Genomic DNA, 14,345 nt, shown 5'->3' with positions numbered 1-14,345 from the left:
GGAAGTTCTCCCACCAGCCAGAACCCAGCTCAGCTCGCTCTCTGCCTCGCTTCTTCCAGCCCACTTGAAATCCGGCTGGATATGAACACATTAACATCTCCCCACCATCTAGGTGACAACCCAAGATCTCTGAAATGGACACAACCTGACGAGACGCTGCCCACACCAACGTGCATTAAATCCCTGAAGGGTTTTAAGGGGATCTGAGCACCTACATTTCTAACAGAGACGCCAGAACTGCTGATCTGGGGTCGGCTCTGGGAGGAACAAAGCCCCAGAACAGCCCACCTGCACGCACCTGCCTCCTGGGCTATGCCCGGGGTTCCCCTCACAGCTGGCTGGGAAAGGTGGTTGTTTTGTAGGTAGAAGGCTCTCCCTTTGAAAGCCTGCTGGCAGTATTCACCTAGTGGTTCAGGACGGCCCTTCAGACTGTCTGGCTCCAAAGTTAATCCTAGCATCCCAAAATGCTAAGTGATGAAGGCTTCCTTCCACAGGCCCAAACAAGAGGCAGGGAATAAAGCAGCCAGGAGAGTTTGCGAATGACTGCACAGGCTGTGCACACCCCAGCCAAGGCGTCAGGGCCAACTGCTGTTGCCTGCTCACTTCCCCAGGGCTGGGGCATTCAGGGCTGCTGGAGAGGCAAGCGGAGAGTCCGCTGGCCTGCTACCAAGACCGGCCCTTTCTGCTGCCCGCCATTTCCTTCTAGACTCTTCTCTGGAGAGCAGCCGTATTTTCTGACTCACTATTCCACCTATGCTTGTCCTCTTCGCGTTTGCAGACCTTTCTCATCTACCCCTGCGCCAGCAGTGAGCACTTGCCAGGACACCTCTGACCCAGCACCAGCTGCCCCTTCTCTCCCTTTCCGCCTCTCTAGAACAAATCTTGGGCTCCAGCCCTGGACCCCATTCTGTGCTTATCCCCAAGACTGCTTGCCTCCCCTCCGGCTCCCCTCCCAGCACCACCTGTCTCCTCCAGCCCCATCACATATTAGCTCAGCCCATTTCCCCACCTGTAGCCTTTCCCGCACCACTTCACTGCCTGAAACAAACAGGGCACCCTCCAAAGCGGCTGGGCCTCTGAGAGGCTGAACCCTGCTCTGCCAGCTGTCGAGGGGCAGGTCAAAGTTTTCACAGCACCACTCTCACTGGAAATTTCCTACTGACCCCCTGCTGCACCAACCTTCTGAATATTCTGCACCTACTGTGTGCTGCTCCTCCCACACCTTACTCTGGCTGGAACCAAAGCACAGGTGTTGCTCGGACCTGGAGTATGATGAAAACCAGGGAGCCTCTGGACTCCTGGCCAGGAAGGAAGTGGCAGGACCAGCTGAAAGTGGAGGAACAGGAACACAAGTGGAGGCCAAGCCAGCCATGTGGCTGCTTGGACAGGGACAGTGGCAGAGGTGAGGGCACACAAACCGGCCAGATCCAAGGGGAAGTTCCTCTTCCTCTTCCTCAGCTGCTGGGCTGAGCATCAGCCCTTTAGCCACTGGGTCTTGAAGAAAATTGAAGAAGGAAGTAGAGGGAGAAAAGTCCTGGAGGAGAGCAGAGACCCAGGGCACTTGTTGGGGGAAGAGACAGGAACTGCCAGCACAGCAACATGTCACCAAGTGCTATGGCTGCACGACAGTATTTTAATAACCGGCCAAATGTTCATAATGAATAAACAGGGTATGAATCAGGGAAGTCTAGAAAAACATTCTGACAGTTCCTTGTCAAACGGAGCCAGGCTACTTACACAGATTTGGTCCCAAAGGCAGGTGTGTTTCTGCAGGTCTCCAAGGATCTGGATTAGCTCCAGACTCAGTCCCAGTGGACTCAGCCGCCATTGTTGCAACACCACTCACTCCCAGAGGGCTGGGACAGGAGGCAGTACCTCTCAGGCCTGTGCTTCTCCAATTTCAACTCTGCACATGGGATCCCCACCACCCCGCCCCAGGGAATCCTGCTCAATGCAGATTGTGATTCAGAAGGTCTGCGGCAGGAAGGACCAGGGATTCTGCATTTTCTAAGCAGCTAGAACTGGGCGATGCTACTGCTTGGTGAGTGCTGTGCACGTTAGGTCGCAACATTTCATTTCTGCTTATGAGAAGGAATGGCTGAAGCTGTAAGCCACAGTACCCGCATACCTAGAGCATCACCAAAGGAGACGGAAGCAAAGAGGAGGCGAGAGAAAGAATAGAAGCCAGCAAAGGATGTATCCTGGGTGTGAGGATCAAAGACGGAAAAGAGGACTTCTCTAAAAAGAACAATTGGATGCACCGGTAAGAGTAAAGTGTCCTCAGCTGGTCACTGGCCTAGAACATCCACCAAGCTCAGAAAGTGACGCAAAAAACCCGCAGAAACAGGACACTTGCTGCCTGTACTAAACGCTGTTTCCAGACATCCAATAGGAAGACTTGAAATGTAACTAACAAAGTAACTTATAGCAGATCTCATCAACCTGTTCTTACAGGGAAAAGGAGGCCCAGGACAAGAAAACAGGTCCATCCACAGGCACAACAGAAGTTACAGCAGAAACACACGTGATTGGGTTTTTTAACTCCCCACTCCACAAGCTGCTGCCTGAGCATAAGCAAAAGAAATCCTAACACTGGGAGCTCCAGATGAAAGGCGGACAGTCACAACTTAGAAATAAATTAGATTAGGGCAGATACAGCCTTTCTATCCAGGAAAACCAACCTAGTGTAATTATAATGACAGTAATTAGCTGCCTCTCTCACCCAGGGCAGTGATAGAAAACCTGCAGGGCCTGCAGATCCCCAGTGACTTTTAACAACTCCCTGGCTGGGTTCTGTTTGCAGGCTTAAGTAAGGTATTTCCTGACAAGGACTGTAGCAGCTGTTCCCAACAGGACAGAAGTGAGAGTCTAAAATCTGTCCTCTGTGCCCCTTCAGGTCCAAACCAAGAAATAAGTAACAAGATACCACACAACCAAACAACAACAAGATAGTTTTAAATGAACCATTCAAACAGTTAAAAGGTTGGAGGCGGTCAGTGTCTATCTCCCAAGTACTATTAATGTTCAGTTATTGCAGTTAAAGGTTCTGGACTAGTGATCTCGGAGAATAAAATGCCGAAAAATGAAGCAGACGCTTGTTAAAGTGAAGAGTCCCAGGCACCATCACCAAAGATTCCAATTCAAATCAATTTACCAAAACTTCCCTTTGCTTGAGAGACACAGCGGCAGCGCCCACCCACTGATCCACTTTCCAAACGCACACAGTGGCTGTGGCTGCGCCCAAGGCCGAAGCCTGGAACCAGGAAGTCAATCCAGGCCTCCCACGTGGGTGGCAGGGACCCAGTTACTTGCTACACCAAACGCCTCCCGCAGAATTCCAAGTACCCCCAAAAACCTCAGCGATACTGATGCAGGACACCCAGCAGCCGCACTTTAGAAACATTTGTAGGAGGCTAACTCAGTCACAAGGCATAAACAAGTACACCGCGCAAGGGCTACTAATAAAACAACACACTAACAAAGTTAAAAACTGAACATGCCCTAGGCACAAACACAACAAAAAAACTACAAAGAGAAAAACCAAATATTTTGCTGATCAAAACAACATAAACTACTGCATTTCAAAATTATGTAAAAATTAAAATACACTGGACGCAAAGAAATGCAGCATATGGAGAAAATGGTTGCTACCATTATAACGCATAAATACTTAAATATGTATTGCCACAGCAGGTAAATGAACAAGAAGAAAATTCACAGAACACAAAATAATCCCCCCATGAAAAAAAAAACCCTCTAATTTTAAAAGTGTTCATCAAGACTGTATTATAGATTCATTTAAACAATATTCATAGAAGACAATCGCCTGAATGTTTTTAGGCAGTTTCTCCAGCCACTCAACAATCACACTGAGAGACCCCCGTCCTGCAAGGCACCCCGCACAGACACCCAGCCCCTTGGGTCTTATGTTTTCATCAAAATCTAATCCCCCACCTCAATTGTGTACTTCAAAAAAAAAAAAAAATGCCACACCAAAAGAAATATGGGCAAAGCCTTAACGACAGAGCTAGTCATCACCCAGCATTATTCACAGCAGCCCAAAGAGTTTAGAAATAAAAAGAACAAAAGGAAATAAAAAGAAATAAAAAGAACAACTAAATAGGCTGTTAGGATAGAAAACTGTCTCCAAATAGGGAAATGTGTAAGTTACATATTGAGTGACTATGTACACCTGTGCACAAATTCAATTTTTTTTTTATTTTAATGTTAGCAACAGAAAAAAACTATCAACTGTAAGTGACAGCTCCTCAGTTTTATAAAATGGACCTCTGAACAAGTGAGGAGAGAAGGGTTCTTTTTTTATTCCGTGGGTGACTGATCTTCTAACATACTTTGTTCAAAAGTGAGTCCAAAGTATAAGTTGTTTTCACAATAATACACATGCAACAGCCAAATTTTGAAAAAAAAAAATTTTTTTTTAAGGAAAACTCACTTTAAAATGCCAAAAGAAGGGTCCAGCACCATGGTGCAATAGGCTAAGGCCTGTGACATCAGCAACCCACATGGGCATTGGTTTGAATCCCAGCTGCTCCCCTTCTGCTCAAGCTCCCTGCCTGTGGTGTGGGAAAGCAGTGGAGGTCCAAGGACCCCTGCACACCCATGCGGGGGGCACAGCGGAACTCCTGACTTTGGATCAGCCCAGCTCCTGCCATTGTGGCCATCTGCAGAGTGAACTAGTGGCTGGAAGAGCTTTCTTCTGTCTCTTCCCTCTGTTACTGTGCCTTTCAAATAAAAAAATAAAATTTAAGAAATATCCAAAGAAATAAAAATAGACAAAAAAGCAACACAACCAGAGAAACCCAACTAAAGGCTATAAAAAGGGGACCACCTGGCAGGTGGACTCTGCTGAATGGAAAATCAGGAGAAGATGGAAACCAGGAGGGAAGAAGACAAGCCCGAAAGGCACTGGGACTCACTGGGAAAACCCCAAACAGGTCTAAACCATGCCATTTTGGACTAACACTGCTCTTCTTTATCTTCTAATTCTTCTTTATTTGAAAGGCCAGTGAGACACAGGGGGAGCCCCAGTCACTGTTCCCACTCCCCAAATGCCTGCAATGGTTGTGGCTAGCCAGGGCCCAAAACCAGGAAATGGAACCCAACCCATGACCGGCTGCCACCAACTGCAACTGGAAGCACTGTTGTGATTTGAGCTCAGGCACTCCACTATGGGAACCAGGTATCCCAACTAGCATCTTGACTGCCAGGCCCAACGCCTACCCCACTGCTTATAAATCACCATGGCAGAGCCTCCTCCCCTCCACCACTCTCTGAGTGACCATTCAACACTCGGGGCCCCAGGAACCAGCATCCTGCAGGCATCCTACCACCTCAGGAGGTCCTCCTCCCCAAGACGGCTTCCTTCAGTGTGCAAGCAGTGGACAGCCACCTGCTTAGCCCCTGCCTAGCAGATGGTGTGCTGCTGTTCCTGTCCAGAGCCCACAGGTGTGCCTGTCTAGGGTCTATACCAGCTTCTGTACTGCTCTCTGATCCCAACTGCATCCGTGAGGACCGGGTGGCATCCTCTTACTTCTCAGATCCTACTCTTGGTATCCAGCCTTGTAGGTAGCTGGACAAACCCAAGGAGCACGGCATGCAAATTAGTAAAAGGATGAAATCTCTGCTCCCATTACATCAGCATTAGAGCAGAAACATCATTCATGTCACAGCTCCAGCTTGAACAGTCAGACTGGGAGTGTTATCAACAGAAAAATCAACTTTCTCCACCACCTCTTCCATAGATCCAAATGGCTACTTTCCTATGAGAAGTGTCAAGGACAGGGACTAAGTGAGTCACAGAGTCTGGAGGGAGCCCAACCATCCCAAACTCCTGAAGCCTCCACTTTCTCATCTGTAAAACAGGACAGCACCGACTGGTCACACGATGGGGGCCCTTGTATGAAACACAGTATCTGCCACACAGGAAGCACTCAGGAAACAGAAGCGATGAGTCCGCTGCGTCCAGGACAGATGAATCCAGGAGTCCTCAGGTACTGGCTGCCTCCTGCCTAGCAGAGCCCGGTGCTACCAACCCCCGACCCCACCGTGCTGTAGATCCTGCAGGAAAGCCACCAGCAGCGCTCTGGTGTGTACCAGGCCGCAGGTCAAGAGTAGTCAGGGGAGCGGGGAATGGCAAAATGATACCTCTGCACCAACCAGCCTATGACCTTGAACAAGTCGCTTCTCTGCTTTAGTTTCCCTTGCCATCAGCACAGGGCCCTTCTAGGACTCCTCCAGTGCTTCCTGTGCTGCTACTGGACCCTCCCTACATGGCACTGCTCAGAATTCCAACACAGAGCTCCAAGAGACACCTTCACACGGGTCCCAATCCCTATTAAAGCCACCTGGCCAGCGGTCCTTCAGCCCAGCGGCCGGGAGGACTTGGAGGAACCCTCCTGGCTTGCTGGTTTTGTTCCATGTGCTGTAGCTCTCCACCCAAGCTACCCATTCCACCTTTTCTCCGTTGCCTTCAAAGCGTGTCAGTCCCCCCACTTGCAGTGTGACAGCTCAGAGCCAGCTTCAAGACCATCCTTGTGTGTGTGCACGCGCGCTGAGGATGAACAAGTCGGCATTTCAGAGAAGCGAGATGAATTAAATCATTTCCCCAACAACAAAACCCACCCACATGCCTCTTCACAAAACCATGCCTCTAAACAGTCCCCAAACCGCCTCTGTTATTAATGCAGCCCTTACTCTCTTCCTGCCCTGACAACGAGAATCCAAATACTGTCACACTCCACCGTGTTGAGAATGCCTTTACAGAAGTAACACCCATAGCCGTGTCCCTGGAGAGATCCCTGGCCCGTGCGCTTTCCAAGAGATTTTCTTTTGCCTGTTCTTTGTGTCCTGGTGCGCTGGGATAACCCCAGCTAGCCTTGCTGGTTTCATGTAGCGAAGAGCCGCTGGGCTCCCCACAGCAATGCCATGCGGAGAGAAAGCACACACACCCCATGAACCCTTCGGCCCACAACAAAGTATTCCAAGACATTCGGCATGCCACATGCAGACAGCCATGCACAATTACCACCCCAGTGCCTGCATCTTGCAGGACAAGGAAAGACACATTCAGAGAAGCAGCACCAGATCCGCCTCGGGCTCCACGGATCCCACAGGGCTGGCGGTGCAGACCTTCGGCCAGACTGGCTACAACCCACTCGCTTTTTCCTGTGTCCTTTCCGTGCCTTTATTCGCTGGGCCCAGGAAGAAAGGAGGGGAAAAGCATCTCCAGAACGCAGGGCGAGGGAGCCATGGAGAATAAAAGAAGATGGGCGGGGAAAACAAGGTTTTGAAAATAACAGCAATAAAGACACAGACAGGGTCGCGGCCGCATCCCGAGAGGTCTCGGCAGGGCTTACCTGGGGCGCACGAGGCAGGCCGGGCCAGCAGCAGCAACCAGAGGCCGGGGAGCAGCAGCCCCGGGCGGCGGCGACGGCGACGGCGGCGGGCGGAAGGCCCGCGGCCGCTCGGCCCCGGGACCAGCGCGACCCCGGCGCGGGGCTTCCCCTCCATGGCCGCGCCTCGGCGTCGGCGCCGCGCCCCCGGCATTCCCGGCCGCTGTCCCGGCCGGGCCTCGCGGCTCGGCGCTCTCAGGCCCGGGGAGGGGCGGCCGCTGCGGCTGCGGCTGGGACGGGGCGCCGCGCACCGGCGGCGGGAGGGAGGCCGGCGAGGCGGGGGCGGGCCGGGGGCCGGAACCGCGGACAGGGGGCGGCCAGCCGCACGCCGGCCTCGCCGCTCCGCCCCCTTCGGAGCCTCGGGGCCGCTGCCCGTCAACGCGCGGGCCCGGGCGCGAGGAGGCGAGCACCACCTCCCGGCCGGCCGGGCGCCTGCCTTGCGAGCGGACGGGCGGCAGCGTCGACCGAGTGGCCGGGCCCGGCCCTCCCTCAGGACCCCGCCTCCCGAGTGCCGACGCCGGGAGACGCGAGAGGCCGGAGCCGGGCGTGCTGCTGTCTCCGCCCCGACCTCGAACCCAGGGCCGGTGCCGTGGTCCTGGGGGCTCCCACGCGTTCCCCGTGCAGGCCGACAGGGACGGGTCAGCGCCTGAAAAGCTGACCAGCCCCGCTCTGTGGCCTGTCTGGCGCGGGCAGCAGGGGTGGGGGGTGGGGGGCGCCCGCGTTCGTGGGCAGCTCTGGTGAGCCAACGGGACAAAGCCGGGAAAGTCGGGCAGCCTTCCCCAGAGCCCAGCGTGCCACCGGTGAGGGGCTGAGGGGGGCGCGCGCGCAGCAAGCACCCTAGAGGTTAAGGGGTAGAGGGAATAGCGTTTGAGGATTGGAGGCAGGTGAAGAAAGCGGTTGCCTTTTGTGGAGTCCTCTAGAATGTAGCTGGTATCTAGCTCAGAACATCACCTTGGAAGACAGAATGGGTAGCTTTGGGTGAGAAGACTTGTGCCAGGCAGGGTACCCAGGAGGTGTATGGAGGACACTGTCTGAAGATCGTGGCCGACAGTGGGCAATGTGAACCACCTGAAGGGGATCCTGTAGAGGATCCTGGTAGTCCCTGCAGTGGGGTTCTGCCACTGGGCCCAGCTGCCAAAGGGGCTGCCCAGCGTTACAGCTGCCACCCGTCTAAGTAGTTCTCCCTTTGCCAAATGATTAATCAATACTGCTTCTTCCTCAGAACCACACTGGACTCTTCATTGTCATAGTCGAATGAAATGAGAATAAAGGTTAAAGATGGCTTTGGTCAATGATCTTTTTCTTTCCTCCCACCTATTCTGAGTTCTTAAATGCCTGCAATAGCAGGGGCTGGGCCAAACTGATGCTGGGGTCCTGGGACTCCAGCTGGGTCTTCCGTATGGGTGGCAGGGGCCCGAGGCCTTGAGCTGTCATCTGCTGCCTCCCAGGTTGCACATTAGCAGGCAGTTGGACAGAAGAGGAGGCAGGCCTTGAACTGAGGCAGTCAGATATGGAATGCAGGTGGTCCAAATGGCAGCTTAACTATTCTAACACAACACACACCCTGATCTCATTTCTTGCCATTGTGCCCCCCATCGTAAACAGTTCCTGTTCTTACCAGTTGCTCCTTCCCCTCCCCCCACCCACACTCCAAGAATAATAGCATTTCATGGTAGTACCTAAGTGGACATTTGGCTTTATTCAGCATGTCTCGTCCCCAGACCTGGAACCTCTTGCATGTTTTTCATCATTCTCTGAACTGGTATAGATTCCTCAGTTGACTACGATGCGCACCAAGGGGGTGATTCTTGACTTGTCCTGTTGTGTTTTACCTCCCCCACTCAGCTAACATGAAGTTCACATGTCATCCTGCTTAGCACTCCACATGGTAAGCCCTCATCATGTATTAACTGATTTCACCTACAGCATCCCCTCAGACGAGCTTACATCTCTCATGGGTGGCCTCAGCCAGGAAACCACTACTACCTCCTCTAGATCCCAGCTGGCCCAGGCAGGAGGGTCCTTCTCCATTCTCAGCCAACTCAAGGATAAGCAAACATTGGTCCCACCGTTAAGAAGGGGTTGGGATCAGCTGGAAAGAAAAACCACAATCACTTTGAGATCGTAGAAACGACTCATGAACGCTAACTCTCTAAAGAAAGTGCAGTTCCTAGAGTTCCTTGATGTCCGAAAGCATCAAACTCAACATGACCTCTGTTAGGATATGAAGAACTCTGCCTCTGTGTTTAGGAAAATTTCTTTCCTGGGCTCTGCAGTCCAGCAGGTAAAGTGATGTGACTGCAGTGCCAAAGGAGTGAGCATCCCAAGGTAGGAAAGTGTCCTGGGTGTGCACGTGTGTGCATTTGCATGTCCCCAGGTGTAAACATACACACTTCACATATTTGTGTTTAAGGAAAAGGGACTAGACGAAGCTTTAAGGCTCATACCAAATTATGCCATAAATCTAACCAATGCTGCTGAGCACCTGCTATGACCTGTTACCGTGGAAGGGTAGAAAAGATGAAGGAATTGATTATAGCAGTTATCTCACCCAATTCTTCTTTGATACCTAAAGAAGAAAACCAAAGAGATTAGTTTCTTTCCTTGAAGATCGGCCAACTGGAATGCTGCGGTCTTGTTTTTCAGTTAAGCCACACAAACTCGAGGACATGGGCAGGATTAGATCCTCAAAACAGGCTACCAGTACGAGCGAGGGAAAGGAGGGTCAGTATGACCCTTGGCTCAAGGTAAAATAGGCCCCACCTTAAAAAGAAGATTTGTTTATTGGAAAGGTAAATACACCGAGGGAGAGACCTGGAGAGATCTTGATCTCCCAGCTGCTGGTTCTTTCCCCAAGTGGCCACAATGGCCAGAACTGAGCCATTTGGGAGTGAACCAACAGATGGAAGATCATTCTCTCTGTTCTCCCTGTCTGTGTAACTCTGCCATTTATGTAAATAAATAATTTTTTATTTTTTTAAAGATTTTATTTATTTTATTAAAAAGTCAGGTATACAGAGAGGAGGAGAGACAGAGAGAAGATCTTCCATCCGATGATTCACTCCCCAAGTGAGCTGCAACAGCCAGTGCACACCGATCTGAAGCTGGGAACCTGGAACCTCTTCCAGGTCTCCCACACGGGTGCAGGGTCCCAAAGCTTTGGGCCGTCCTCAACTGCTTTCCCAGGCCACAGGCAGGGAGCTGGATGGGAAGTGGAGCTGCCGGGATTAGAACCGGCGCCCATATGGGATCCCGGGGCATTCAAGGCGAGGATGTTAGCCGCTAGGCCACGCCGCCGGGCCCAATAAATAAATTTTTTAAAAGTAAAATAAAAGAGACAGGGCTAGGCAGCTCTCCCATCTACCAGCTTACTTCTCGAATGCCACCAGTAGTCATTACTGACACTGGCAGAAGCCAGGAGTTAGGAACTGAATTTGGCTCCCCCCCGTGGGTGGCAGGCATCCACCCACTTCAGCCAGCACCTGCTACCTCCCAAAGTGTACAAAAGCAGGAAGCTGGAATCAGGGGCAGAGCCAGGTATCAAGCCCAGTGGGGTCTAACTACTAAGCCAAATGTCTGCCCTTAATCATGTCTTCAAAGTCCCCCAGGATTCTGATGTACAGTCAGGGGCAAGAACCACTGAGCTTAAAAGTTGAACAGTCAGTGTTTCTATGAAAAGTGATCAAAGAGATGTGGTAAAGAGAAGCGGGAAGCTGGGGTAAGATGAGGACAGCTGAAATATGTGAACTTCATTTGTAGGCAAGGGTATATCATGAAAGAGTTTTCAAGATATTATTAGAACCAGGCACAAGAAGAATGACTCTTATTAACAATATATAAGATGATTTGGAGAGAAATTACTGGAAGCAGTGAGACCAATGAAGACAGGATCTTAACCTGAGCTAATCTGAAGCTAGGAGCCTCCTCTGGGTCTCTCACATGGCTGCAGGGCCCCAAGGCTTTGGGCCGTCCTCAACTGCTTTCCCAGGCCACAAGCAGGGAGCTGGATGGTAAGTGGGGCTGCCAGGATTAGAGCCAGTGCCCATATGGGATCTCGGTGTGTGCAAGGCGAGGACTTTAGCCACTAGGCTACCATGCCGGGCCTTAACTTGGATTTTCTTAATGTCTCGTGATGTTGAGCATTTTTTTCACTATCTTCCATTAATATGCTCTTTTTGATAAAATGTCTATTCAAATACTTGTTCAATTATATCATTTGGTTCCTCTTATTGCCAAATTCTAGATATCTTCTATATTTCAAATTTGTTTTATGTGAGCCCAGCATGGTAGCCTAGTAGCTAAAGTTCTTGCCTTATATACGCCGGAATACTGTAAGGGCACCGGTTTGTATACCAGCTGCTCCACTTTCTATCCAGCTCCCTGCTAGTGACTTGGGAAGGAAGTAGAGGACAACCCAAAGCCTTGGGACCCTGCACGCACGCGGGAGACGCAGAAGAAGCTCCTGGCTCCTGACTTAGGATGAGCTCAGCTCCAGCTGTTGTGGCCACTTGGGGAGTGAACCAGTGGATGCAAGATTTTTCCCGAGTGCTTCCTGTGATGGGATTACACCACTTCCTCTCCGGCTCGGCGTCGGTCCCGTGGGTTCCCATGCGGGCTCAAAATGCGTATTGAGAAGTGTTACTTCTGTTCGGGGCCCATCTACCCGGGCCACGGCATGATGTTCATCCGCAACGACTGCAAGGTGTTCAGATTCTGTAAATCCAAATGTCATAAAAACTTTAAAAAGAAGCATAATCCTCGCAAGGTCAGGTGGACCAAAGCATTCCGGAAAGCAGCCGGCAAGGAACTGACAGTGGATAATTCATTTGAATTTGAAAAACGAAGACATGAGCCTATCAAATACCAGAGAAAGTTGTGGAATAAAACTATTGATGTAATGAAGAGAGTTGAAGAGATAAAGCAGAAACGCTGGGCCTAAAGTCCTCGCCTCGAACGCCCCAGGATCCCATATGGGCGCCGGTTCTAATCCCGGCAGCTCCACTTCCCATCCAGCTCCCTGCTTGTGGCCTGGGAAAGCAGGAGAAGATGGACCAAAGCTTTGGGACCCTGCACCCGTGTGGGAGACCCGGAAGAGGTTCCAGGTTCCCGGCTTCGGATCGGCGGGTACTGGCCCGTTGCGGCTCACTTGGAGAGTGAAACATCGGATGGAAGATCTTCCTCTCTGTCTGTCCTCCTCTCTGTATATCCGGCTTTCCAATAATAATAAATCTTAAAAAAAAAAAAAAAGCAGAAACACCAAGCTAAATTTATAATGAACAGATTGAAGAAAAATAAAGAACTACAGAAAGTTCAGGACATCAAAGAAGTCAAGCAGAAAATCCACCTCATCCGGGCTCCTGTTGCAGGCAAACAGCTGGAAGAAAAAATGGTACAGCAGTTACAAGAAGATGTGGACATGGAGGATACTTCTTAAAAATTTGTGCTTTTTGGGCCCGGCGGCATGGCCTAGTGGCTAAAGTCCTCGCCTTGAATGTCCCGGGATCCCATATGGCGCCGGTTCTAATCCCAGCTGCTCCACTTCCCATCCAGCTCCCTGCTTGTGGCCTGGGAAAGCAGTTGAGGACGGCCCAATGCTTTGGGACCCTGCACCCATGTGGGAGACCTGGAAGAGGTTCCAGGTTCCCGGCTTCGGATCAGTGCACACCGGCCCGTCGCAGCTCACTTGGGGAGTGATCATCGGATGGAAGATCTTCCTCTTTGTCTCTCCTCCTCTCTGTATATCCGGCTGTAATAAAAAAAATGAATAAAAATCTCCTTTGGAGACTTAGGACTTGCTAAATTATTGACAGGTATTTTACAGAAGGTCACGCACATGAGAGGTGATTAAAAATACATTTCTCCGGAGATAACAGATCTGATATTCTGGCCAGCAGTGGCTAGCATGGCCATGAGCATCCATTGGCATTGACGGTGCTGTCTGTCTTGCAGGGAGTTGTTCGCATGCTTCTGGAAGAGACGGTGAACATCTGAAATATCAATAAATTTTTGCAAATGAAAAAAAAAATGCATTTCTCCGACATTGCTGTCTTCAGAGCATCAGATTGTGGATGCTCGAGTGTGTCTCCATGTTAAATCTTCCCTGGTAGAAGTGTTTATATAAATCAGGAAGTTCTGTTTTTAAATATTGAAGTAACTTGTGGCAACATTTATATAATAACTGTCCACAGAAATTCAATGGAAAGGATATATAAAATAAAGATTTTTTGCAGTAAAAAAAAAGATTTTCCCTGTTTCTTTCTCTATAAATCTGACTTTCCAATAAAAATACATAAATATTTTTTAAAAAATTTGCTACATATGTGTTTTGAAAATATTTTCTGAGTCCAGAGCTCGTATTTTCATTCTCTTACTAAGTATATTTCAAAGAGTATAAGTTTTTAATTGTGATGGAAATAAGTTTTTCATTTCTGACTCATGAGTTTTATACCATAGGAGTCATTTGCCTAATCCAAGGTGAGAACATTTTCTCCTAAAAGTTCTTCTACAAAATAGACATTTTACCTCTCAGGTTTAGGTTTTTGACTCACTGGAGACAACTGATACACTGTGACACAACTGAAATTCATTGTTTGTGACACACAATTGTGGTAACACCATTTGTTGCAAAGATTTTCCTTTTGTGATCCTATTTCCTCAAAATCAACTGACCCTATGTGTGGGTGTATTTCTGACTTTGTATTCTCTTCCCCGGGAAACTCACCTGTGACGTGGACACTGGGAGAGTCGGCTGCTGTGCAGCATACACTCATGAACGAAGAAAAGTATGATGGTGATGGCCAGTCCACTTTAAAAAAGTAAACATGTAAGCAGTGGTTACCACTGGGAAAAGAAACATAATTTTGAATTGAGGAGTCAATGGATGAAGAATATTCATTTCTTTGAAGAAAATTCACTTCATATTTCCTCTATTTA

The 14,345-nt window shown here is 49.9% G+C and overlaps 2 protein-coding genes across 3 annotated transcripts in view; one reads left to right on the top strand and one right to left on the bottom strand.

Annotated features, from left to right (window-relative positions):
* The window catches only part of KIAA1549 (KIAA1549 ortholog), a 108,239-nt gene extending 100,552 nt beyond the window's left edge, over positions 1–7,687 (bottom strand). For both annotated transcript variants that reach the window (XM_058654929.1, XM_058654930.1), the window contains exon 1: positions 7,377–7,687. In XM_058654929.1, coding sequence (XP_058510912.1) covers positions 7,377–7,566 — 190 coding nt within the window. In that variant the 5' untranslated portion in view covers positions 7,567–7,687. The remainder of the gene's footprint in view (positions 1–7,376) is intronic.
* A 4,290-nt stretch (positions 7,688–11,977) lies between these two features.
* Positions 11,978–12,854, top strand: LOC131477962 (probable ribosome biogenesis protein RLP24). The gene is made up of 2 exons (XM_058654924.1): positions 11,978–12,345; positions 12,664–12,854. Exons 1-2 carry the CDS (start codon positions 12,034–12,036, stop codon positions 12,844–12,846), a joined length of 495 nt encoding a protein of 164 aa, XP_058510907.1. The 5' UTR covers positions 11,978–12,033; the 3' UTR covers positions 12,847–12,854.
* The last annotated feature ends 1,491 nt before the right edge of the window (positions 12,855–14,345 follow it).

The sequence above is a fragment of the Ochotona princeps genome, chromosome 25 (assembly GCF_030435755.1).
Source record: "Ochotona princeps isolate mOchPri1 chromosome 25, mOchPri1.hap1, whole genome shotgun sequence".
In the NCBI taxonomy this organism is placed as follows: Eukaryota; Metazoa; Chordata; class Mammalia; order Lagomorpha; family Ochotonidae; genus Ochotona; species Ochotona princeps.
The sequence above is the reverse complement of the archived record's forward strand: the minus strand, read 5'-3'. Positions and strand labels throughout refer to the sequence as shown.